The 26,646-nt window shown below is 44.7% G+C and overlaps 2 protein-coding genes and 1 pseudogene across 4 annotated transcripts in view; 2 read left to right on the top strand and 1 right to left on the bottom strand.

Moving 5' to 3' along the window:
• Nucleotides 1–2,381, top strand: part of CMTM7 (CKLF like MARVEL transmembrane domain containing 7) — a gene marked incomplete at its 5' end in the record, with an annotated part of 60,047 nt that extends 57,666 nt beyond the window's left edge. The window contains one exon of the mRNA XM_012804869.2: nucleotides 1,811–2,381. Within this exon, the coding sequence (XP_012660323.1) occupies nucleotides 1,811–1,824 (14 nt within the window). The remainder of the gene's footprint in view (nucleotides 1–1,810) is intronic.
• Nucleotides 2,382–13,780: 11,399 nt separating this feature from the next.
• On the top strand, nucleotides 13,781–14,393 carry LOC100964605 (annotated as a pseudogene). Its single transcript, XR_001161307.1, has one exon. The product of XR_001161307.1 is annotated as a cytochrome c, somatic pseudogene (transcript).
• Nucleotides 14,394–19,691: 5,298 nt separating this feature from the next.
• CMTM6 (CKLF like MARVEL transmembrane domain containing 6) overlaps nucleotides 19,692–26,646 on the bottom strand; it is a 22,318-nt gene continuing 15,363 nt past the window's right edge. The window contains exons 3-4 of one of the 2 annotated variants that reach the window (XM_023513898.1): nucleotides 26,514–26,639; nucleotides 19,692–22,419 (exon numbers count right to left, since the gene is read on the bottom strand). In XM_023513898.1, the coding sequence (XP_023369666.1) occupies nucleotides 22,282–22,419; nucleotides 26,514–26,639 (264 nt within the window). In that variant the 3' untranslated portion in view covers nucleotides 19,692–22,281. The remainder of the gene's footprint in view (nucleotides 22,420–26,513; nucleotides 26,640–26,646) is intronic. The other variant, XM_023513894.1, reaches the window with a different exon arrangement.

Consider the following 26,646-nt stretch of genomic DNA (forward strand, 5'->3'; position numbering starts at 1 on the left):
AGCCATTATTGTTGTTTGGCGGGTCCAGGCTAGATTCGAACCTGCCACCTTAGGTGTACGTGGCTGGCGCCTTAGCCGCTTGAGCCATAGGCGCCGAGCCAGAATAAATTCTTAAAAGTAGAATTGCTGGCTTGGTATGGTGGCTTAGAGCTCAAGAGTTCTAGACCAGCTTGAGCAAGAATGAGACCCTACCTCTACTAAAAAAAAAAAAATAAGAAAGAAAGAAAGAAAAACTAGTAGCCAGGCATTGTGGCTTGCACCTGTAGTCCCAGCTACACCCAAGGCTTGAGAGGATCACTCAAACCCAGGAGTTTGAGGTTGCTGTGAACTGATGACACCAGGGCACTCAAGCCTGGATGACAGATGAAACTCTGTCTCAAAAGAAAAAAAAGAAGTAGAATGGTAGAGCAAACATGCTCACATATAAACCTTTTCCCTCATCTTCCTCCCCCTCCCGGAACAAAGACCACAAAGGGCTTAGCTAGCCCTGCCCAAAAAACTTGAACCACAAGACACCCAGCCCACCACAGTCCTCCAGTCAGTAGTGGGATCTTTCCACCTGCTACAGCCACACATAAAAGGGGTCTCTACCTGCACACATGCCATCTTTGGCTCTGCCCAGGCGGGTCTCTGTCACTTTCACTAAACCTGCCTGACCCTCCCCTACTCTCTTGTGTCATCTCCAGGCACACGTCAGCCGAAACCTTCTATTTTGATTAATCCACTTCTTTCTTTGTGCCAGGGATTCCTTTCTTCATCCTTTTTCTTTCTTTTTAAAAAACACTTTAGCAGTGTCCAAGCATGCACATTATGTTGTCTGAACAGCTGCAGAAGGGCAGTCACGGTGGAGCCGTAACGTGACATGATGCTCGTGAAAAGCGCCAGGCGCCGAGGCCTCCATAGTGCAGGATTGCATTCATCAGGAATGTCCAGAATGGGCAAATCCACAGAGATGCCAGAGCCTGGGGGCCCGGGGCTAGGGCAGGAGGGACTCAGGAGAGATGGAGTTTCTCTTTAGGGTGATAAAATGTTCTGAAATTATGATGGTGGCTGCACAGTCCTGTGACTATTCTGAAAGACCACTGAATTTTACATTTTAGATGGGTGAATGGTACAGTATGTGAATCATATCCCAGTAAAAGGTGATAAATCTATATATATTATTTAAATTATGGAGAAATTGCCTAAAGGAACAGAGAATGGAGTTACTGGGGGTCACCTCTGAGAATGAGGATGGGTGGGTAAAAAGAGAGGGGATAGGCACCCCTCAGCACTATTGATTTTTTTCTTTTTAGAAATGTATTTTAAAAAGAATAAAATAATTCCTGGCTCGGCACCTAGAGTTCAGCGGCTAGGGCGCCAGCCACATACACTAAAGCTGGCAGCTTAGAATACAGCCCTGGCCTGCCAAGCAACAATGACACCTACAACCAAAAAACAAAAATACCTGGGCATTGTGGCAGGCACCTGTAGTCCCAGCTACTGGGAGGCTGAAGCAAGAGAACTGCTTAAGCCCAAGAGTTTGAGATTGCTGTAAGCTGTGACCCCACAGCACCCTACTGAGGGTGACAAAGTGAGACTCTACTGAGGGTGACAAAGTGAGACTCTACTGAGGGTGACAAAGTGAGACTCTGTCTCAAAAAATAAATAAGTAAATGAAATAATTCCAATGAAAGTCAGCTCTGGGTAGAGGACTCTGTCTACTTCTGTCCCCCACCTGAGCAGGCTTTGAGATCACACAGGCACTGTATGGCTTCTGGTCAGCTCTGCCCCTGACAGGCTGTCCCAACTTTGTCATTTCCTTCCCCAGATGTGGCTGTCTGACCAGGCCACAGCCTCCCAGCCCCTCAGGAGCTCTGCAGACAGGAGGACCCCAGGCCAGTCTCCTGGACCTGTGACCCAGTGCCAAAGACCTGCCCTGGCTGGTGGACGTCAGGAAGGGCCTGCAGTTTCCTTTGGCCTTTGGAGGAGGTGGTTCGCTGAGCTCCTGAGCTGGCCAGATTTCTTCAGTCCTCCTTGGAGAACAGTCCTCCTCTTCTGCCAGAAAGGAAAGCAGCCTCAGGGGCTCCCTTCCTTATAGAACCACCTCAGGTACTGATGGTCCTAGTTAACAAACGTGGGAGTTTGTGAATACTCCTTCAGGAATCTGCTTCCACTTCACTTTCCTCAGGGGAATGCCCAATGCCTTAAATTCCTCTTACAAAAACAAAGCCGCCTCATAATTTATCTAGCTTGTCAATCTGGTCTCTAAAATATCCTCTTTCTGAAAGTGGTCAGCCTGTTCCCAAATAGGACATCTTGTGTCTCCTTTCCTTCTCTCTGCCTTTGTTACCATTGTGTGTGTGTATGTGTGTTGAGTTTTTTAAAAATAAAATATTGACTTGGCCAATCACACAGGATTTGTTTTTTTTCTTTCCCTTTTTTTTTCCTTTTTCTTTTTTGTACAGGAATTTCTTGGCTCAGTACCTGTGGCTCAAATGGCGAAGGCACCAGCCACATACACCTAAGGTGGCAGGTTCGAATCCAGCCCAGGCCCGCCAAACAACAACGACGGCTGCAACCAAAATATAGCCGGGCGTTGTGGCAGGCGCCTGTGGTCCCAGCTACTTGGGAGGCGGAGGCAGGAGACTCGCTTGAGCCCAGGAGTTGGAGGTTGCTGTGAGCTGTGATGCCACCGCACTCTACTCTGGGTGACAGCTTGAGGCTCTGTCTCAAAAAAAAAAAAAAAAGTTTCTTTATGAACTGGAAGTCTGTAAAATGGCCTGAAACTGTGCCTGGTCGATGGCCTTAAACCCCACACTCTGTCTAGACTCCTTGCTAAACTGCTAAGACTTCGGTTTTTCTCTCCAGGTAAACTCAGGTAATCCTGAGTTTTAGGTTTTGGGTAAACATGTGCGGGTTTTAGTTTGTATTTAGGTCCTTCTGCAGCATCAATCTGCAGAATTTGGAAAGGGCTTTGAAGGAAGCTAAGGATTGCATTTACACTATGATAATTCACTTTCTTCTCTTAAATTTGCTACTTTCCCGGTCATGGGCTGCTCAGTTGCTAAAAAGAGGAAGGAGGGGAGTGGAATAAACTTTGTTGAGCAATCCCCCTTGCGAGCACGTGGCATTCATGACCACAACTATTAGCGATTGCAGTGTCTGGGGCTGGTTGTCGGACCACCTTTTTAGAGATGAGGAAATCGGGCCTTCCTTTCCAAGGCACAGGGTGAGGCAGGGAGAAATGGGTTTAGAATCTCGGTGTGCCTGACTCTGCCCCATCTTTCCTCTGCATCACATGAGCTGAAACAGAGGCAGCCCCCGTGGGCCATGAGACGGAGCTCTTGGACTGCTCTCCTTCATGTGGGGCAGTTTGGGAGAATCAGATCTGTCTGCGATTATCTAGGGAAGCAGCTAGTAATGTGTCCATCTGTGCTGGTGACAGGAGGGCATCTTGAGTCTCAAGTGGCACAGCAGGAATACATCTGAGCAGCCCTGTGTTGACCAGCTCCTCAGCACAGGTTGGAGGCACTTGGCCAAGAAAGACACCATCCAGGTGAGGGAGGCAGCAGGGCCCAGAGGTCCCACCTGTGCAGTGATGACACTGGCCTCATCGAGGAACCAGGAGCTGGCTGTTCATTTCTCCCCTCAGGAGCACAGAGAAGAGTAGGGCACAGTCAGATGGTGGAATAGTAGGAGCCAGAGTTTGCTCAGTAAAAAAGCAAAGCACAGAGCTGGGTGGTCACAGACAAGGAGCAGTAGCTGATGAGCTGAAGAGTCAGCTGCTTGGCCAGAGGGCTGAGGTGAGAGATGGGGACAGAAGTGACTGCTTGAAGCCACAGGGCCCTTTTAGAAACCGGCCACACATACCTAACACCAGGGAGTAAATGTTAAATGTTTAAGCCATCAGAGCTAAGGATGGTGAGAAGAAAGTCAGGTTGGAGTCAGAAAACCTGGCTTTGGGTCCCAGCCCTGCCGTTTACTAGCCCTCGACATCACACAGACAACCTCTCCGAGCTTTAGCCCCTTTAGCCCGTCCTCCCTGCCGGTGATCTTCCTGAAACCCAGTAATAGCAACGTGTTTAGATTATAGTTACCTTTCTGGTCGGAATCCCCAGAGGCACCAAAATGACAGGCAACAAGCAGGTTAATGCTGCAGAAGGGCCTGGGGGTGGGAGGTGGGCTGCTGGAAAACATCTTCACATTTAATTCCTGGGGCCTTAAATTCTTTTAAAGTCAGGCTGGGCATTGAGGGCAGTTTTCAGCAGATCTCCAGAACCTGTTGTGGGTGTAGGGCAGGATGAAACGCTTGCCAGAAACCAGGTGGGTTAACACATCCGCAGCAGCAGCCTCAGAGCTGAGTCATGGTGTCACCCCTGCCAGAGGTCACGGACTCCACCTAACCTGGGAAGAGGACACTGGCTTTTCACTTTGCAAGTGTGGTGATGATTTTCCGACCCTCTGCTCCTCCACCCATTTAGCTCTGTGGCTTCCCAGCCACTCAGGGACCTTGTAGAAACAAGGCCAGCGCCTTTGAGTCCTCGTCATCCTGGCAGCCTCGGCACATAGCTTGGCATTTTCAGTTGAGGATGCTGTGGACGGTAAGGAGAAGGATACCCTGTGGTTCCCCAGTGGTGACTCAGTGCCCCGGGGCTACACCTTCAATCCCAAGGAGCATCTAAGCCAGTGTGGCAAGGCCATTCAGCCGTCCCTGTGGAGGACGAGCCTCTAAACCATGCACTAATTCATCACAATGCTGCTTGCCCTGGGAGAGCTGACCAACCTTCATCCAAGAAATTGAGATGCCATGGGTCAGGGTTGGGGGCCAGGGATCTCCTAAGCCTTGCCCACAGAGTGGTCCAGCCACATGGCACCCATTAGGTGCTGGTTAGAAATGCAAGATCCCATGGCTCGGCACCTATAGCTCAGCAGCTAGGGTGCCAGCCACATACACCAAAGCTGGCAGGTTCGAACCCCACCCGGGCCTACCAAACAATAATAACAACTATTTAAAAAAAAAAAAACCCAGGCGTTGTGGCAGGCTCATGTAGTCTCAGCTACTTGGGAGGCTGAGGCAAGAGAATCACTTAAGCCCAAGAGTTTGAGGTTGCTGAGAGCTGTGACGCCACAGCACTCTACTGAGGGTGACATAGTGAAGCTCTGTCTCAAAAAATAAAAATAAAAACTAAAGAAAGAAAAGAAAAAAGGAGGGAAGGAAGGAAAGAGATGCAAGACCCCAGCCCCCATGGAGACTGACTAAAGCAGCGTCATCTGCACAGTAACCAAGTCCCCGCGGGGCGTGGGGCACATCGGTGTTTGTGAAGCACTGTTGCATCAAACAAAGATGCTCTAAGTGGGGTGCAAATCTGAGGTTGACGTCACCAGAGGATGGAGATGAGAAAGGGTGTTGCTTGGTAGGTATGTGAAGTAAAATCTTACTTACCTTGGCTGGATCTACAGCTTTGCTGGAAGAAAGACTCCTAACAAACACCCCCACTGCCTCCCGTCTTGGCATTTTCAAACCCCTTGACCCTTCCCTGTTCTGGCTTCAGCACTCTGAGGCCCCTGACCCACTGTGCCCTGTGGGGACCTGGAGGCAGAGCAGAGAGTATGGGGAGAACTGTGTGTGGATCTGGGGCAAGTCACATAAATGCCCCCCTCCCCGGCCCCAGGGATTGGGAAGAACCTAACAGGCTCCACTCACATCAGGCTGAGGCCAGATGTCACCCAGCTTGGTGAATGAGTAAGGGGGAACTCATTGGTAAGAGGGGACTGAGCTCCTGCCACCCTAAGGCAGAATGACTTCAAGAGTGGGGACTTGCTTGATGCTTCCTGGGCCCACCAAGTACATGTGCCCTGCAGGAGGTGAGGACACAGGATACTGGCCTCTCGAGATGTGCAAATTTGCAAAGTAAAATAACATGAAGGGTAGAAGCCAAAACCGTGTACATGTGACCTTAAAAGGAAAGACGTTCCAACACACGCCAGGGCGGGATGAACCTAGAAGACACTGTGGGAAGTGAAATAAGCCAGGTGCAGGATGCAGGATGCAGATGAGAAAGCTCCTCACTTTCTCATCTCCACACTGGCCCATTCCCCGGCCTCCCCAGGCCTCTTCGCCAGCATGGAAGACCAAACTTCTGTGGCTATGGAAACCCAGCAGGGCTGTCGGGCCTCCTCAGCAAACACAGGGTCCCCACTTTGTGGAGCTTTCTCATCTGCATCCTGTGACCTCTCCGAGATGCTTCAGGAGGCTCAGACAGCGGAGGTTATGATTCATAGGTGCAGACTGTGTGTGTGACACCTCAGAACACATATTAGTGTGAGCCCACAAATGCGTCATCCCCAGAGGAGTCAAATTCATACAGACAGGAAATAGGCAGCCCCAGTGGGGAGTGGGGATCAGGAGTGAGCCTTTAATGGGTATAGGGTTTCAGTTCTGAAAGACAAAAGGTTCTGGAGATGGATGATGGTAGTGGTTAGTGTAAGTGTACTAAAAGCCACTCATCTATACACATAAAGATGGTTAAGATGGTAAATTTTATATTTATTTTGCACAATATTTTAAAAAGCCATAGAGGGCTGGGCACAGTGGCTCATGCCTATAATCCTAGCACTTGGGGAGGCTTGAGGCCAGGAGTTTGAAACCAGCCTGTGCAACATGGCAAGACCCATCTCTACAAAAAATTTAAAAAATATTACCTGGGTGTGGTGCTGCACACCTGTTGTCCTGGCTGCTAGGAAGGCTGAGGCAGAAGGATGGCTTGAGCCTAGGAGTTCGAGGTTGCAGTGAGCTATGATCATGCCACTTTACCCTGGGTGACAGAGACCCTGTCTCATAAATAAATAGCCATACAGGACCTCCTGCCTAAGCACCTAAATAGCTGAAAAAGCAAAAATTACTCCCAATCCAAAGCAGCAAACCACAGCCCGACACTGCATTCTCCCAGCTAAGTGTTACGGACCTTGGAGACCAGAGTCCTGTTCTGCATCTGTCTTCAAAATTAAGCCCTCCCTGGGAACCATGCTTGTCCAACCCATACCCACCACCCCAGCTCCCCCAGCAGTCACAGCCAAGCAGATCCTAAGCAAAGATGTGAGAGGAGAGGAGGTTGGGCCCATGGGCAAAGGACAGGGAGTCAGGGGCTCATCACGGCAGCTGGAGTCCCCAGGAAAGGGTGTTGGCCCTTGTGAAGATGGGCCCGCACCCCTCATCAGCCGGCTCCCTGGCCACACAGACTCTTTAGGCTTCCCCAGACCTTGGGGAGAAAGGGATGGAAGGCAGAGGGTAGTCAGTCCTGCTGGCAAGCCTATGCCACAAGGGTCTGCTCACCACTCACTGACAAAAAGATGGCAGCTGTGTGGGTCTCTATAGAAATGTGGCCTGTGACAACAGAACTGCTTTGATCTTTGGGGCCCACCCTGGAAGCACTGGCAGTGTGGCAGGGGGCCCAAGGAGAAAGCTGAGTGGAAGTAAGGTTAGTGATGGGGCTGGACTTTGAGCCCAAGCCTGGGCCTGGCCTTGACAACCCCCAGATGGCAGGGCAGGGCCGCTGGCCTATGCCAGCTGCCCTCTTTCACAGGCCCTGATGTCTGCAGACGGGCCCAGAGAGGGAAATAAGTGTGTTCCGGAGGGAGGCCCCTGGCCTGAGGCAGCTGGTGTGTTGGAGGCTTCTCTGCCAGGCTCTCAGCCTGGGCCTTCAGCCAGGCCACTTAAAGAGGCCCATGGTGGGGGAAGACAGGCCCAGAGCTGGCCCATTCCCCGGCCTTCCCAGGCCTCTTCGCCAGCATGAAAGACCAAACTTCTGTGGCCATGGAAACCCAGCAGGGTTTCCTCCTCAGCAAACACGGGGTCCCCACTTCGTGGAGCTTTCTCATCTGCATCCTGTGACCTCTCCGAGGTGCTTCAGGAGGCTCAGACAGCGGAGGTTATGATTCATAGGTGCAGACTGTGTGTGACACCTCAGAACATACACTCTCCAGTTGGTGACAGCAAACCCTGCCCCTGGGAATTTGTGGGCCACCGTGCCTCCAGCGCTGGGGGATTCACCTTGTGCCGCCTCCCTTAGCTAAAGACTCCTCTGGAACGTGAGGCCAGGGCTCACAGTCCTGCCACTCCCTGTCTGGGCAGCCGCCACATCCCCTCCCTGCACAACCAAGACACAAGCAGGCATTGTTCTATGGACTGACTTTTGTAATAAATAAATGTTATAAATACAAATTAGTAATTGATATTCACATCATATTTCCTCTTACATAATGGAGTTTCATGTATGATTTAGATTAAAAAAGGGAATTTCTCTGCTTTAAAAAAAAGTGTGGGGGCTGGGCTTGGTGGCTCACACCAATTACTAACACTCCTGGGAGGCCAAGGCAGGAGTTCAAGACCAACTTGAGCAACAGCAAGACCCTGTCTCTTAAAAACAGCCAAGCATTGTGTCAGGCACCTGCAGTCCCAGCTCCCTGGGAGGCTGAGGCAAAAGGATCCCTTTGAGCCCAAGGTTGCTGTGAACTGTGATGCCACAGCACTCTACTGAGGGCGACAAAGTGAGACTCTGTCTCAAAAAAAAAAAAGGTACGGAAACCACTGAGGGGAGGGGAGCTGTGGGCACCTCCAGCCTTGACTGGACAGAAAGGACAGTGGCCCAGGCTGGAGGAGATGCAGGGCCACCATGGGGGACTTCCTCATGAAGACCACCTCATGCCTCTAGGCCTCCTACAGAGCCTGGGACAACTGATGAATTTTTAGGGTTTTATTGACACTTTCTAAGTACCTAGAAAACTGCAAATGGAAAAAAAAAAAGACCATGATTAACTCCACCTAGGGTTGTGCTAAAAAGGAAATGTTATCATTGCATGAAGTGCGCCACCTGCTCAGCTCTAAATAGAGATTAACAGCAGAATAATGGACAGGCTGGATGCTGATCTGACCCAGACTGTGACAAACCTGGTCAGCTGGGCAGGGGCGCACGTGCAGGGGCAGCTGGCCAAGTGCTGCCAGGCAGGACAGCAACTCAGTGTCGCCAGAGGTCCCGAGTGACCCACATAAATGGAAACCTGGATTTTCAAGCTAAACATTTCCTGATTTTTTTTTTTTTTTGGAAGACTCTGTCACCCAAGCTAGTGTGCAGTGGAGTCATCATAGCTCACTGCAACCTCAAATTCCTGGCCTCAAGTAATCCTCCCACCTCGGCCTCCCAAAGTGCTAGCATTACAAGCATGAGCCACCACGCCCACTTACCGATTTTTTTTTTTTTGAGACGGAGCCTCAAGCTATCCCCCTGGGTAGAGTGCCATGGCATCACGCTCACAGCAACCTCCAACTCCTGGGCTCAAGCGAGTCTCCTGCCTCCGCCTCCCAAGTAGCTGGGACTACAGGCGCCGGCCACAACGCCTGGCCATTTTTTGGTTGCAGCCATCATTGTTGTCAGGCGGGCCCGGGCTGGGGATTCGAACCCGTCACCTTAGGTGTATGTGGCTGGCGCCTTAGCCACTTGAGCCACAGGCGCCGAGCCACTTACCGATTTTTTAATACTGCCGAATAAACTTTTCAAAGATACACTCAGGCCTAACAAAACCTCTCAAGGAGCGAGGTGCAGCAGCAGGCAACCAGCGTGCGCCCCTGCCCGGGTGAGCCATAGAGGCAGGACCTCAAGGTGGGCACGCGGGCAGAGGAAGCCAGGCTGAGCCGGGAGGAAGGTGGCCGGGCGCAGGGCTCCGCTGCGAGGGTGGAGGCCCTCCCCGGGAAGCCCCGTAATCCCCAGCCGACAGCTGCGCCTTCCTGCTGCTGCTGCCGCCCCTCCCAGCTGGGCACAGCTCTCCGGTGGCAGAAAAAAACCCACGGCGCAGGTGGCGGCCGAGGCGGCTCACAGCACATTGACTCCTGGCGGCGCCTGCCCTCTGGCGGACAGTGGGAAGCATCGCCACTGGCAAACCAAATTCGCCTGAATGCCGGGATCAGATTAAAACCCCAACGTTCACGCTTTAGTTGGACCTAGAGTGCACAGATTAATCATAGTCCTGCGTTCATAACACTCTTGATCATCGGTCCATGCATAAAGGCTTGGTTAGGCCTGAGTGTATCTTTGAAAAGTTTATTTGGCGGCATTAAAAAATCCATAAATGGGCACAGTGGCTCACATTTGTAATCCTAGCACTTTGGGAGACCAAGGTGGGAGGATTACTTGTGGCCAGGAATTCCAGGGTGCACATAGTATTTTTTGATCATCAGTCCATGCACAGCCTTCTTCCTCCCTCCCTTCTAGTTTTGTATAATGTAGTCATCACTGAAGCTGGAATTGTGACAATTTTACTATAACTGTGTGCTTCCCCATCACAGCGCCCTCCCATCTCTCCCCTCCTAAGGTAATCTCCTGAATCCCCGTTCATCACGGATTTGCTTTTCTTATATAATTCTGTTGTGGATGTATCTGTTGCTTTAAAAATGCTTCTAATCAGGGCAGTTTGTGAATAAATGAAAAAGATGGTATCACTGTAATCTTTTGGGGGCTTTATTCACTTGCCATTATGCAACATTTTATATCTTCTTGGCTTTTTTTTTTTTTTTTTTTTTGTCAGACAGCCTCACTTTATCACCGTCGGTAGAGTACTATGCCGTCACAGCTCACAGCAACCTCCAACTCCTGGGCTTAGGCAATTCACTTGCCTCAGCCTCCCAAGTAGCTGGGAATACAGGTGCCTGCCACACCACCACCTGGCTATTTTTTGTTGCAGTTTGGCTGGGGCTGGGTTTGAACCTGCCACCCTCAGTATATGGGGCCAGCGCCCTACCCACTGAGCCACACGTCACCCTTTTTTTTTTTTTTTGAGGCATACTCTCACTCTGTTGACCAGGCTACCAAGCTGGAGTACTGTGGCTTTGTCTGAGTTTGAGCTCAGCTGGGGTCAAGTGATCCTCTTGCCTCAGCCTCCTGAGTAACCAGCACTACAGGCATGCATTACCATGCCCTGCTTGTTTTTCTATTTTTAGTAGACTGGGTCTCATTCTTGCTCAGGCTGGTCTTGAACTCCTGAGTTCAAGCAATCCACCTGCCTTGGCCTTCCAGAGTGTTAGGGTTACTGCACCCAGCCTGCCTCACCTGTCTCTGGATCCAGCACTGTTGGGAGTACCAATCCTGGAAGGGCTGTGACCATCTCACACCAGTGAAACCTGATAGCCAAGAACGGTGTTTACCCATAAAGCCTAACAACTGAAACAATGCTGCTTCCTGGGAGAAGAGAAAGTACTTGGTCTTCTTTTTCCCAGATGAATGTGAGAGTACAAATGATTAGGTTACCTCATTTACCTTTGTCTATCTAGATAAAGTTCCAGTTATAGTTGAGCCCTTCACCGGGGGTCTGCTGTATACCCTTCTATTGTGCCCATTAGGTGAGAGCACACCCATCCCTCTCCACTCCCCTTAAATTTAACTGGGTTTTCTCTTGTGTGGACATATAGTTATCTGTTGGTTTCATATTAGTATTGCATACATTGGATACTTGCTTTTCCATTCTTGTGATACTTTACTGAGAAGAATATTCTTCAACTCCATCCAGGTTAATACAAAAGATATAAAGTCTCCATCTTTTTATGGCTGAATAGTACCATGGTATACACATACCACAGTTTATCAATCCATTCATGAGTTGATCGTCACTTTGGTTGATTCCACATCTTAGCAATTGTGAATTGTACTGCATGCAATAAACATTCTGGTACAAATGATTTTTTTCTTCTGGGTAGGAACCTAGTAATGGGATTACAGGATCAAATGGAAGGTCTACTTTTACCTCTTTAAGGATTCTCCATACTTCTTTCCATAGAGGCTATATTAGTTTGCAATCCCACCAGCAATGTAAAAGTATTCCCTTCTCTACACATCCATGCCAGCATCTGTAGCTCTGGGATTTTGCAATGTGGGCTATTCTCACTGGGGTTGATACCTCAGGGTGCTTTTGATTTGCATTTCTCTCATGATTAGCGGCGAAGAACACTTTTTCACATGTTTATTGGCCATTCATCTGTCTTCTTCAGAGAAGATTCTATTGAGTTTTCTATAGATTCTAAAAGAAAGAGTGGGAAAATTCTTGACAACATCAGCCTGGGACAGGATTTGGTGAAGAACAATTCCCCTCCTTGGCAATTGCAGCAACACCAAAAATAAATAAATGGGACATGATCAAACTAAAAAGCTTCTGCACAGCTAAGGGCAGAACAATGAAATCATACAGACAACCCTTAGAATGGGAAAAGATATTTGCCTGTTATGAATCTCACACAAGGTTTATGTACAAATGGGGTGCTATGCAAAGCTTCCTGTGAGTTGAACATCCTTGTCTGGCCAGTAGATGCTGGGAGCTTTATTGTGCACTACAGAAGCTTAAACAGGAACGTGGCCACCTCTGTTTCCATCATTCCTGACATCATAAATGTGTTGCTGCCATCGTATCTGGCACTTGGTTTGCAGCCTGGGATATTGCTAATGCTTTATATTTTAGATTGCTCTGAGGAGAAAGAATCAGTTCACTTCACCTGGCACAGCATACAGCATGCTTTCATTGCTCTGAATTCCCCAGTGATATATCATCAGTGGGCTGGACAAACCCAGTATGATGTGAGATATTGACGGATGTGCATTTCCATAATGGCTACATCAGGAACACTGCTTTGGCTAAGTTACATTCTATCCAGGCACCACTGAAGAAAGACAGACAAGCCCTGAACAGGGACAAAAATCCAAGCACTCTGCTTCCAAATGACTATTTGGGGAGTTGTGTGACAGCTCAAAGAGATATTTCACAATCAAGTCCACAGCAAGACTGGCTGCTTTGGCTATTTGCTATTTGACATCCCAAACCTGGAAATGTTTCTACAGCCTCCTGATCCCAAGTCATCAGGCATGTGGCCACATTTGAATGACGGCCCCAACAACAAATTAGAAGCAGTCCAGGCTTGCCCTAGCAGGGATGTCAAACCCATGGCCTGCTTTTTCGAGGCTGATTTTGTGAGGACTATTTCACTTATCTGTGGTGCTGTATATCGTGATAATTATGCATGGCCTGTGAAAATCACGCATGGACCTTTTTTTGATCATCAGCTTTTGCTAGGGTTTGTGTATCTAATGTGAGGCCCAAGACAACTCTTCTTCCAATGTGAAGAAAAGAAAAAGTCTTGGACACCCCCCTAGAGCCTCTGTTTCCTTCAGACCTCAAGGAAGTACAGATGTCTGTGACTTACTGCACAGTTGTTAGCAAAGCAAACTCCCTTGGTCTTTGAACTTGAGGACTTCCTCCTGCTGCTTAGAGACAACTGCTAGCATTACTGAACCCTCGTCAAAATAGTCTTCAATTTGACATTCTTATCCTGCAATTTTTTTTTTTTTAATTTTTTGTAGAGGCCAGGTCACACAACATTCCCCAGGCTGGTCTTAAACCCATGACCTCAAGAGATCTTCCTACCTCAGCCTCCCAAGAGCTCTGGGTACAGGCAAGAACCATTATACCTGGCCTCATCCTGCAATCCTGAACTAAATTCTATAGGTGGGACAATTTCCAGAATGTCCCATTGGGAGAAGAAATTCATCTTCTAATCAGAGACCAGACTCAGCCCCTTAGCCTTCAGCCAGCTTCACAAACAGGTAGTGGCTTGCCTATTAGACAGAAATAGCGTCTTTCCTACTGTTTTACCCAAACTGCTTTAATGAAGATTTCATCTACAAAATAAGCCTCCTGTCGGTTGCACTAACACCGGTACATAGGCACAGCCCAGAGTGTCCTTGGACTTAAGAGAGCAGGACGTCCGGCTTCCAGCTCGGAACTTTGGTACTGTCAGCAACCAAAGAGCGAATTAAATATGGGTGATACTGAGAAAGGCAAGAAGATTTTTGTTCAGAAGTGTGCCCAATGCTATACTGTGGAAAAAGGAGGCAAGCACAAGACTGGGCCAAATCTCCATGGTCTCTTTGGGAGGAAGACAGGTCAGGCTGCTGGTTTCTCTTACACAGACGCCAATAAGAACAAAGGCATCACCTGGGGAGAAGATACACTGATGGAGTATTTGGAGAATCCCAAGAAGTACATCCCTGGAACAAAAATGATCTCCGCTGGCAGTAAGAAGACGGGAGAAAGGGCAGACTTGATAGCTTATCTCAGAACAGCTCCAAATGAGTAATAGTTGGCCATTGCCTTATTTATTACAAAAGAGAAATATCTCATGGCTTTTTTAAATGTGTACCATAATTTGACTGGTCTCATTTACCAGAATTCAGATCATGAATGAGTGACAGAATATTTTTGTTGGACAGTCCCGATTTAACTAAGACTGGCTTGTGGTTAAATGATTATGATCGGTTTTTTGGATTTTGATAGTGATTCCAGTTCAATAAATGCTATCACTGTTTTCCATTTCTAAAGATATGTTCAGATTTAATTAGTGATGTTTACCTTTTCACAAAGGTAGTCAATTGCCATCCCAAAGCCTACTGAAGATTGGTTTTATATTAAGATTTATATAACTGATAATGTGAATATATTTAAATACTGGAGAAATCCCCTCACTGTCTCAGAACCAAGCAAGACTCACTGATGTTTTAATTGGTGTTCGTTAGCCTGTTAAAGGTGAGGGCTGGAGAGAAGGTAGCGACGTTTGCTTTGTACTTTTGATCTTTATTATGCCAATCTAATTTCCCTGGATCTACTAAAATGCTGTCTTTTATTTATCGAAAGGCATTTTAGTGTGGTTTATGTGTAATGTCAAATAAAGAATATTTAACATTTCTCTTTAAAAAAAAAAAAGCCTCCTGACAATAAGCATCACTGATAAAAAGCCTACCACCTCTGAGCTGAGGAGGTCCTCTGCCTCCAGTGAGAGTAAATGGCTGATGACTCCCAGCTGTGGACACCATGCAATGGGCTAAAATTCAGATGGGACTGCACTGAAGACTTACTAAACAGTATCTCACGTGCAGTCAGTAATGGCCTAACTGTATGCTCAGATCTTCAGGTCAGATCTTTGGGCCAAATAGGACTGAGCTGGTAATGACATACATGTATTGAGTGCCCCCATCTAGGAAACATAAAACTTCAATTACAGACTCAATATTTGTTATAGATATGGTTATATGAAGCAACCACATGTAAAGCATGTATACAGAAAAAGCCAATCAAACATACGTAGCCATCATCTCCACTACGGACCAATGAACCTGTGTTAAGTCCACCATAGGTATGGAGCCACCACAAATGATCGAGTTGCCCATGGGAAAATTAAGGAAGCCACTTTCAACTGCAAAGACTGTATTATTTGCTACCTATTCCAGACTCTTCAATGACTTTTACAGGGATAGCTGCTCTAGCTTCATCAGTACATAAACTGCACCTGCTGAGAATTCCTCCTGCTTATCTGAGCTCCTGGGCCAACTTGGCACCTGCTTTGACTTCAATAAAAAATAGGTGGATGATTCATTTTATTCTGATTTGTGTGGAAGGACTAACTTGGATACTTTGTCTCAGGTGTTCTATGACCATCTTCTTTTGCCCGCTATCTGCCGTGGTAAGAAAATGGCAATTTGTAGGTCCAGACAAAGGACGATCTGGCTCTTCTCTCAGAAGGAATGACACATCCCAGCTGGTCAGTTGTGCAGCATGTCTGACCCTGAGAGGTACGTGGATGCCAAGAGGAGGTGAAAAAATCTTTTTCTATTAAGATAGGGACAAATGGGCTCGGCGCCTGTGCCTCAGGGAGTAGGGCACCGACCACATGCACCGAAATGGCAGGTTTAAGCCCGGCCCGGGCCAACTAAACAACAATGACAATAGCAACCAAAACCAGCCAGGTGTTGTGGCCGGTGCCTGTAGTCTCAGCTACCCTGGGGGGCTGAGGCAAGAGAATTGCTTGAGCCCAAGAGTTTGAGGTTGCTGTGAGCTGTGACACCATGGCACTCTACCAAGGGCAGCATGGGGAGACTGTCTCAAAAAATAAAAAAGGGACAAATGGTCCCAATGTCCTCCCACTATTCTTCTAGTTCTCATGTTGTTGAGTATTTTACCCTCACCTAACATATCTGTAGGGCCCTAAGAGCCAGGGGCTTAAGACATATTTGGGTGGCCTTAGAGGTTCATTTCCTCCTTCATTCTGGTGACTTATGGGAGAGGTGACTCAAAAGGTCCGAGTTAGCACACTGGACAAATATACTGACTCCAGCCTCTGAACTCTTTTTTCTTTTTTTCTGAGTCGGACAACAAACTTATTTCCCAAAGGTCATGGAACTGAGCTTTACCTTTCTATATTCAAAGTGATGGAAGCAGAGATTGGCTTTACACAGCAGCTCTATGAGGTGGTGAGGCCAACTGTTTTTATCTCCAATGGTGAAATGCAAACGATGGGAGCAGCCAGTAGCAGAGTGAAGGCTAACACCCAGTACCATGTTTATCCCTCCCTACCCTCCTGCTCTGACCCCCACGGCCGGGTTTGCGCTGTAAAAACTGCATTTAAAAGCATTTCATGGATTGCCTGAGCTCACAGGTTGGAGGTTAGCCTGAGCCAGAGCAAAACTCTGCCTCTAAAAATAGCAGGGTATTGTAGCAGGTGCCTATAGTCCCAGCTACTTGGGAGGCTGATGCAAGAGGATCACTGGAGCCCAAGAGTTTGTGGTTGCTCGGAGCTATGACACAGCACTCTACTGAGGGTGACAAAGTGACACTCTGTCTCACAAATAAATAAATGTAGAAAAACTAGCCAGGGTTGTGGTGTGGGGCTAGTAGTCCCAGTTACTTGGGAGACTGAGACAGGGAATCTCTTGAGCCCAGGAGTTTCGAGTATCCATGGTACTCTTCCCAAAACAACAGAGTGAAAATCTGTCTAAAAAAAAGAAAAGGAAAAAGAAAAAAAATGTCAACAGATACAGGAGTATCTTAATAGTGCAGGGTCCTGGCGTGGTACCTGTGGCTCAAGCGGCTGAGATGGCAGGTTACAATCCAGCCTGGGCCCATCAAACAACAATGACAGCTGCAACCCAAAAATAGCCACGTGCTGTGGCAGGCGCCTGTAGTCCCAGCTACTTGGGAGGCAGAGGCAGGAGAATCGCTTAAGCCGAACAGTTGCAGGTTGCCATGAGCTGTGATGCTATGGCACTTTAACCAGGGCAACAGCTTGAAGCTTTGTCTCAAAAAAAGAAAAAAAAAAAAGAGTCCAGGGTCCCCTTTCCTATATATTTGTTTTTTTATTTTTTATTGAGACAGAGTCTCACTTTGTCACACTTGGTAGAGTACTACAGTATCACAGCTCACAGCAACCTCTTAACTCTTGGGCTGAAGTGATTCGCTTGCCTCAGCCTCCAGAGTAGCTGTGACTATAGGCGCCTGCCACAACGCCTGGCTATTTTTTTGTTTTCATTAAGCAGGCCGAGGCCGGGATCAAACCCACCAGCTCTGGAGCATGTGGCTGGTGCCCTAATCACGCTATGGGTGCGCCTCCCCCATCCCCTTTTCTAATAAAGCCACTGCCTCTACTAGGGAACTTCCCTGTTATAAAGTTGCTCACTTACTCTGTTGTCCCCTCCAACTTCCCTATCAACCTGTGGAGCACCACGGAGCAGGGCTCACCCTGCATGGGGGCCATCGATGTCCAGCATACCTTACAGGACAATGAAAGGTTAAGGAACTGTGCACACTTTTAATCTGCTTTCATTCCCCCAGTAAATCTGACTTTTACCTGTGCTATGAAGCACACTGCCATATTAAATTGGATGGCTTTCCATATCAGTAGAGAATTTCTACATTTCCATTGTGTGAAAGTATTCCCCTACTGAATCACACTTGAGTAACAACAGTCTTTAATCAGAGAATGCTCATTGATTGAACCACTCGTAAGTATTAGGGTACGTGCTTGAGGAAGACTGACAGATGGGCAGGATGTAAGAAAGTGTGCCCCTCTGAGGGATGCCCCAGTTCTTACCCCTCGTATTACCACGCCCTTTGCCCAATTACTCTGTAGTGCCTCCTCACTCTGACTCCAGGTAGGGGAACACTAGCAAATGGGATAAAAGAGGCCTGCAAAGCACACTTATTCTCTGGAGCTTGTCCCTCTTGCCCCTTCGCCACTGCCATGAGAACATGCCCAGGCTGGCCTGCTGGAGGAATAGGAGAGGCACCTGGGGGAGGACCAGTTTCTCCAGCTGACAATCAGCTGACACAGAAGCCTGAGCTTCCACTCAACAACAAGCCCACGCCAGACACATAAGCCATGCAGCCTAAACCATGGCCTGTAGATTCACACGCCAAATAAGCAGTTTTTATTTGAAGCCACTGAGTTTTGGAGTGACTTAGTATGCATCCTTATTTGTGGTGATAGATATAGGAGGTGCCAAGGGTGGTTTTTTTTAATTTTTTCTAATTTTAAAATTTTTCCTCTGAAATATAGGAATATTTAAATTGTGACATATTTACACAATGAAATATCAAATAACCTTTACAATGAATGAATCAGAGTTACAAGTTTCAAAATACCATTAATTTTAAAAGCAAGCTACGAAGGAGTACATACAGTGCAAATGTCACGTTATACATTGCTTATGGAAACATCTGTATATACACCACAGACAATAAAAACACAGACAGGAAGGATACCTACCAAATTCAAAACAATATTTACCTTGGGAAAAGGAAGAATAAGATTAAAAGTGGCAGTACTTTAAAAGTAAAACTTAATTTTATTTCTTCAACAAGGGTCCTGAAAGCAAATAAGGCAAAATGTTACAACCTACAAAGCTGGTTAGTGTTATGACAGGTGTTACCAGATCTGTTAGTCCAGTGCTTGAAATATTTCAAAAATTAAAAATAAAAGTAGCCAAATATAAAAATGTTGGGGGGAAAAGATAAAACTTCCCACTTTTTATTAGACCCATTTTCTATGATACACATTTCTGTACTTTTAGAATTATAATTTAGCCACAAATTTGTCAGAGGTGGAACTGCCCTCCACAGACTTCCTGTAACGTATGTGTTCCTTACTGTTTAAGACACATCTAATTTAGGTTTTCTGCTCCCTACGGCATACAGATACAATGCTCTTTATCAAAATAAAACACAAAACCCTGAAGAATGTACACAAATTCCAGTGCGTTCTTCATGACTATAAAGACCTTGTTATTCTCATACAGGCTGGAGGCAGGAATTTTGCAAACCACACAAATAGTTATAGCTTTATAAGATACACTCTAGTTTTGGCTCATGCTTTCCCAATCATTAAACAGTCTGCTAGAGAATATGTCTAGTTTGTTTTTCACATTGTTTGCCATATTTAGAAATGTGATAAATGTCTAAATTTGGTTCTTTGGAAGTATTTAAAGGCATTCAGTCTGTAACATTTTTTTTTTATAACTCCTCATATGTGGCTCCCCCAAAATACTATTTAAATGTATATTCTAATTTTCCAATGAGTGAGACAGCTTATGGATAAGAAATGGATTTGTTTCTTTTCTAGTGAGGGCAGAGTCCTACCTGAGTAGCTCCACAATCTAGCGTTCTATATAGGTACTCAGCAAGGTTGTAGAGCCAACTCCTGCAATGATGGAGAAAGCTTTCATCTAAACATTATGCTTCTATAATAAAAAAAAAAAAAGGTATGAACATTGTAATTAAATGGATTTATTTAAAAAGAAGGCTACAAAATCTGATATTAAAAGAGATGAAAAAAGACCCACAGGATTTAATTTGACAAATAGAAAAATGATTGGCAATAAACAATGTAAAAATACATTTCCTGGTCCCCAAACAGAACATAATTTAAGTACAGTAATTATAAAATTCTTGTACTCTAAATACGTTTCCCTTGTAATTAAGAACAATTCTAAACAATTTATATAAAATGTAACAAATTAAATTTACCATAGCTTTAATAAAAAATTATCTTAAGTTTGAGTTTTCCAAGTTTGCCCTTTTCTATATATAATAGTGGTTTCTGGTCCCAAGTTTTCCTTGAACTTATTTACTAAAACAGTCTTTTTACTCTTATTTCCTTCTATAATATAAGAGAGAGGCTAGCTAACCATTCATGGGTCTCATAAAAACCAGTGTGAAGGCAGGTTACCAGAGGGACCCAAAATACCAATAAACATACGATGGTGTATCTTTCTGAAAAGGAAGGAATTAAGTGGCCAACTAAGAGATCCACTTGTGCACCAATGAAACAAACGGAGGTGAAATCTCAGAAACAGCACAGCTGACATGCTACATACATATGTGAGGGCAGCTGAGAATATCTCTCTTAATCTTCACCACACCCAAGGCATAGGTGGTGACCCTGAGGTAGCCCAGGTAATTTGCTATGAATTCTAGATGGGTACAGATGACACTTAAAATGGCAATGGTACAGTCTGATGTGAAATTCTACAATGTCCTTACCATAAACTGGTTATCTGAACCAGTCTTTATTCTTAAACCCAAAACTTTGCTATATCTCCTCTCTTAGATGACATACCCAACAAAAACAGCATCCATAATTGGTTTCATTATCTCCCAAATAGAAAGAAGTGACATCATCACTAGCACCACCATCCAAACTGATAGGTATGGTAGTCAGTGAGAGAGAGAGAGAGAGAAGGTATATTTGGACATACTGACCAATTCCTGAGAACCACATTAGCCACATTCATGCAACTGAAACCCACTTACGACACATAAATGGCAGAAGAAAAACTGAAAAAGGAGTGGGGTCATTAAACTGGATCACTGGAAACATGATTCCACTGGTTCAGATAGAAAACCTTAGCCCTGGAGACCTCAACCTAAGTATGGAAAGACCTGACACATGGGCTTATCACCTTAGCACTAGAGATTCAGGTCACAACTCTAGGAATAATGCAAGAAAGGTCTTGTCTTGTGAACCACTTGGTCAGAAAGTGCCCTGTCTGCCTGGTTCTGAGACAGCTGCCAGCAATAGACAATTCTTCCAAATTATCAGAAGTAGTTATAAAGTAACTCTTGAGAATGTTCTGACTGCTCCCTTATACCCAGTATTAATCTGCACAGGGTTCTCTGAATGTTTATTTTCTTAAGACGGTCACCTCCAAAGAGAAACTAGTGCAGTTCTTATGTGGGAAGAGAACCGTAAAGACCCTCCTATATACCCTTCACAATTAAAAAGGCCAAAGATTCCAGACCACCTGAAGACAAATGACAAAAAGAGAACCAGAGGCCCACCTGTATCAGACGATGAGGCAGCTCCTGACTCCAATTCTGTCTGACAAGGAGACAGAACAGAGAACAACTTGAACAGATGAAAAATCAAAGGCTGGGTTTCTAAAAAGATGACCGGCTCCAAAGAAAACACTAAAGAAGACCTGCAGAGCTGAGTTCATTTTAGTAAAAATAATCATATGTCAACAGGGGAATGGACCATTCTCTAACTCATCCCTTCACGCATCTGGTAAGTGGTCAAAACCTGTCTGTATAATTACTTTCACTATCTTGGGCAAAAAGTCTTTCTTATCTTTGGTCCTTGGTAGTAATAGCAGTTTCTTCATTTTTTTTTTTTATGAGTTACATAACAGTTTTTTTTTTCTTGGCTCGACAGCCAAAGTGCCATATAAACATGAGATTGCTGAAACTGTTGCTTTTATACACATAAAATAAAATACCAACATCTTCCATTTTATATTTGACTATACATATACAGTATTTTATATTAGGCTATACAAAGGCCTCCAAAACAGTTAACAATTATCCTAAACCACTGTAATGTAATTTGTAAGGCTAAGTGAGATATAGTAAAGCCAGGGATTACATGTTAAAGAAAAATACCTAGACCAACGTTTAAAACACTAGTTTCTTAAATATACATTAAAGTCCTATTAACAGAACATAATCTAATCATCAAAACAAACTACTAGCTAAGCAAATTAATTTAAAAGAGAATTTATAAATGATGAATATAATCATGCTGTTTATACAGCTATAAAGTATAATTTGGAAGCTAAGCCTAGTAACAGAATGCCCTATAACATAATGACAAAATCGTTTTTGACCGGTCTGATTTGAAGGAACAATTGTCTTCCACCTCCCACTCACCGCCAAATCTCCATTTGATTAGTTTTTATCTAATGTTATTTTTTAAATAAGTTTTTTAAAACTCTCTGGCCCAATCTGTGGTGACTGACGCAGTATTGATAAAACTGCATTCCTGCCCTTCCTCCTACTGTCCAAAAGTGGTTTAAACAATGCAAATTCTACATGAGCTTCTGCCACAGCTGAGGCATCATGACACAGATTGCTACCTCACGGGACAGCCGCCTCTCAGGGTCTTTAAGCATTAAGTGGTTCAGTGAGGGCTGATGGCGCAGTGGTATTTTCAGGTTTTCTCAGCGAGGACTCCTGTCGTTTTTCACGGAGCATAACATGAAAGTCAATCAGGAACATAAAACTTGCTATAAACCCAAACACCTGAGGAAAAAAAGTGGGGTAAAGGTTCTATGAGGACTCTTCGAATATAATCTCACATTTCCTACTCCCAATGAGAGAATTTCATAAAAGCAAGATGTTCCTCAATTTTAATCTTATACACACTACTCTCAACTTTAATGGCAAAAAGTACTTTAAAGTCATCAAAAATGGAAAGACGCCTGTAGCACAGTAGTTACGGTGCCAGCCACATGCACCGAGGCTGATGGGTTTGAGCCCAGCCTGGGGCCTGCTAAACAACAGAATAATGGCTTTCAGAATAATGGCTATTAGTCAGAGTCCCACAAAATACAAATATGTGCGCATGTGCATGTTTGCAAAGCTAATCTATGAATTCAAGATTAGATGAAAATTAAATCCTACAAAATAATATAGAACAGGATTATTAGCAATGGTTTGACAGATGTGATAAGGGAAATATGTGAGTAGACAATTCAGCCTAAGTGAAATTGATAAAAAGAAATTTCATGGGCGACGCCCATGGCTCAAAGGAGTAGGGCACTGGCCCCATATGCCAGAGGGGGCGGGTTCAAACCCAGCCCCAGCCAGAAACCGCAAAAAAAAAAAAAAAAAAACTCATTTTGTAGAGATACTACTGGGCTAAATTCCCTAAAATACATTTTTTCAGTTAACTGTCACACTGTAATGACACAGTGCTATGACGCCACCACCTATGCTTCCTCTTCCTTAAATCACTTCCTCGTTTACTCTTCTAACATATGATCAAACAGTCTGAGAATTCTAAATTTGAACTCCACTGGCAAAACCCTTAAAGAAAAGGGGGGCCAAAGAAGTGCTTTGTACAGAAGAGAAACTGATGTTAAGTGACAGCTCAAGTCTCATCCAACTCTTGACACTCCACCTCCATGAGTTAATAATATTTTATTATAGCCTGTTGCAGTTTCCTGACCCTTCCTCTCCCACTTCCCTGAAGAGTATGCATTCCCCCTCATTTCACCATAAGAAACTAAGCTCCAAATTCACTAATTCACCTGATGTCCCCAAAACATCTAGCCTAAATTTAATTATCAATTCACCCCAAAACCAAAGTCTTCCCTCTGGAGTCTTTATGTTGGCTTGATAGCATCTATCCCCTGATTTTCCTAGCAAATTTCTTGACTACTTCAAATCCAGGCCAGATATCCCTTTGTTTGTGAAGCTGTCATCTCCTCAGAGAGCTCCAGTTCATACAGGGCCCTCTACAGCATATAATCCAGACAAGTGATCTTCCAGCTCTTTTGCTCACACACTTCCCCCTTTTTTAAAAAGTGAACTCCCTCACTCCTTTCAGTCTATAAAACTTTTCATAATTTAAATAGTTTGAAAGGGTTGTTTCCAGCACGTTATAAACATTGACTTTTTAAATTACCATTCACTGTTAAATATATCCAGTGAAATCTAAATACTGTAACCATTAAAACATTTCCTAGTTAAAACACAAACACTTTTTCTATTGATAATAGCTGGGGATTTTTTCCCTAGAACTAATTTTTCTTCAACTTCATTCTACTTCCCCCACAGGATTTTCTAAGAATGTATTTTTATACTCCTCTTTTATCAATCACTCTATCATACTCCTCTGCAAAAGAAATATGTGCATAAACTAAAATTAAGCATAAGGCCTCATTAAAACTTGGTTTTTCTCTTCAATTGGTTCATGTACCCATGGATAAACATTAGCAATATTCAATTGCTAGCATGAATCAAGGTTTAGCACCAATTTTACTGCTATGTTTTGGTTTTATGCAAATGCTAAGAAAATATAGTCACCTAAATAGGTAGATGTATTATTAGCCATGTAATCTCTGAATTCCTTTTGAATTGTTACAGCATAACAAGTACTTTTAATAACCCGTTAGCTGATAACTCTACTAATAACAACTTCAATTTTGTTAAGAACAAAGTATTAATTGGAAAACACCTGATTACAAGAAGACTGTTATCCAGTTGTTAGTCATTCAAGTTCACAATGCTGATACCTCTCTAGGTCCATGATCCTTGATTTGCAATTGTGGAACCAAAAGAGCTACAGAAACCTCAAAGTTTTCATGATTCACATGACTCAAAATTGACAGGAATTGAGACTATTTACAGTCTTTTTTTTTTTGAGACAGAGCCTCAAGCTGTCCCCCTGGGTAGAGTGCTATAACATCACAGCTCACAGCAACTTCCAACTCCTAGGCTCAAGTGAGTCTCTTGCCTCAGCCTTCCAAGTAGCTGGGACCACAGGCGGCCACCACAACACCCGGCTATTTTTTGGTTGCAGCTGTCATTGTTGTTTGGCGGGCCCCGGCTGGATTTGAACCCGCCACCTTGGGTGTACATGGCTGGCACCTTAGCCACTTGAGCCACAGGTGCCGAGCCTAATTGCAGTCATAAGTTATCCCTTTTATTATAAATATTCATATGTTTTGCTTCAGAAATATTAATGTTGGATGATAGTCTGTCCCAGGCCCTCAAATGGCATTGTATAATACTGTAAATGCATAGTATTACCTTTACAAATATAGGATATTCTGAATTTTTTTTAAAAAATCTGTCCTTGCGGATTTCAGATAAAAACTAAATCTTTATTTTTCAATGAGGTCCCTTGGTTATACTCAAGGATTTTTTGTTTTGTTTTCCAACTTAGGGCAGTGTACCAGAGTAAGATGTGGGACAGGCAAATACATTTTTTTGTGCGGGAGGTGAGTTACATGGTGATTGAAAAAAGGAAAGAGGGAAAGACTGGTGAGACTCCTCCACCAGAGATGAACTCTCAGACATACTAGTTTTAAGAAAGATTATGGTCTGGTATAGTGGCTCATGCCTGTAATCCTAGCACTCTGGGAGGCTGAGACGGACTGCTTGAACTCAGGAGTTTGAGACCAGCCTGAGCAAGGAGAGAGACTCATCTCTATTGAAAGAAAGATCATAGCGGGCACAGTGCCTCACATCTGTAATCTTAGCACTTTAGGAGGCCTTGGTGGATCACCTGAGCTCAGAATTCAAGGTCTCTATAAAATACCCAGGCATTGTGGCAGGTGTCTGTAGTCCCAGCTTCTTGGGAGGCTGAGGCAAGAGGATCACTTGAGCCCAAGAGCTCAAGATTGCTGTAAGCTATGATACCACAGCACTCTACAGAGGGTAAAAAGTGAGACTCTCTCAAAAAGGGAGGGAGGGAGGAAAGGGAGGAAGAAAAAAAATAAGCTGGGCATTGTGTTCCCACTGTAGGTGTCTGTAGTCCTAGATACTTGGAAAACTGAGGCATGAGGAACACTTGAACCCAAGAGTTTGAGGTTGCTATGACCTATGATGATACCACAGCACTCCAGCAGATCAAAAAAGTGAGACTCTGCCTCAAAAATAAACAAACGAACAAAACAGATTAGATACAGAGATTAAAAAGCTGGAAATTGATTTCCTCAAAAAGGATCCTTTCTAGTACTCCTTGGAAAGTCTTGATGAACTACCCACTGAAAGTACTATCTAGATCAACTTCTATCAGTTCATTTAACATATTCCATTACAATTTATCTATCTCCTTTACTAGGATCAACCTTTGAGTCATTTCTCCTATACATTCTCTCTCTTTTTTTTAATAGAGATGGGATCTTGCTATGTTGCCTAGGCTGACATGCAGTGGCTATTCACAGGGGCAATCCTGGCCCCCTACAACCTCAAACTGCTAAGCTCAAGTGATCTTCTCATGTCAGCCTCCCCAAGACAGGCTTGTACAACTGCTCCAGGCTCTCCTGTATATTTTCTATAGCTGGAACAGCACGTAGCATGTAGATGTGCTATTGCTGAACTGAAAAGTAGAGAAATGTAAGATAATAAAGTCAATTTCACCACCTCCATTAGCAATAATGCGTTCAACATGGGGAGTAAATGGATTTTTATTAGCAAAACTCAAATTCTGGACAGGTTCCAGGTTTTTAAGCCTATCATATTTATTTGCTTTTAGGTCTTGTATTCAAAGTTACACTAAAAGACAAATTAATAGACAATATGATATATAACTTGTCAAGCACTTTCCAAATTCCATGTTCCTAAATAAACAAAAATAATCAAAGTTAAAATTACAAAGTACTTACGATTGCAGCAAATTCAGCTGCAGTCTTGTCATGCGTGGACACAAAGATGATGGATGCCAGCAAAAATACACATCCTATTCCCGGAGTAATATAAAAATCCGATGATTTTATTTTGGTGGCATCGATTTTCTCA

This window comes from Otolemur garnettii, unplaced genomic scaffold (assembly GCF_000181295.1).
Source record: "Otolemur garnettii isolate 467f Iridium unplaced genomic scaffold, OtoGar3 scaffold00002, whole genome shotgun sequence".
Lineage (NCBI taxonomy): Eukaryota > Metazoa > Chordata > Mammalia > Primates > Galagidae > Otolemur > Otolemur garnettii.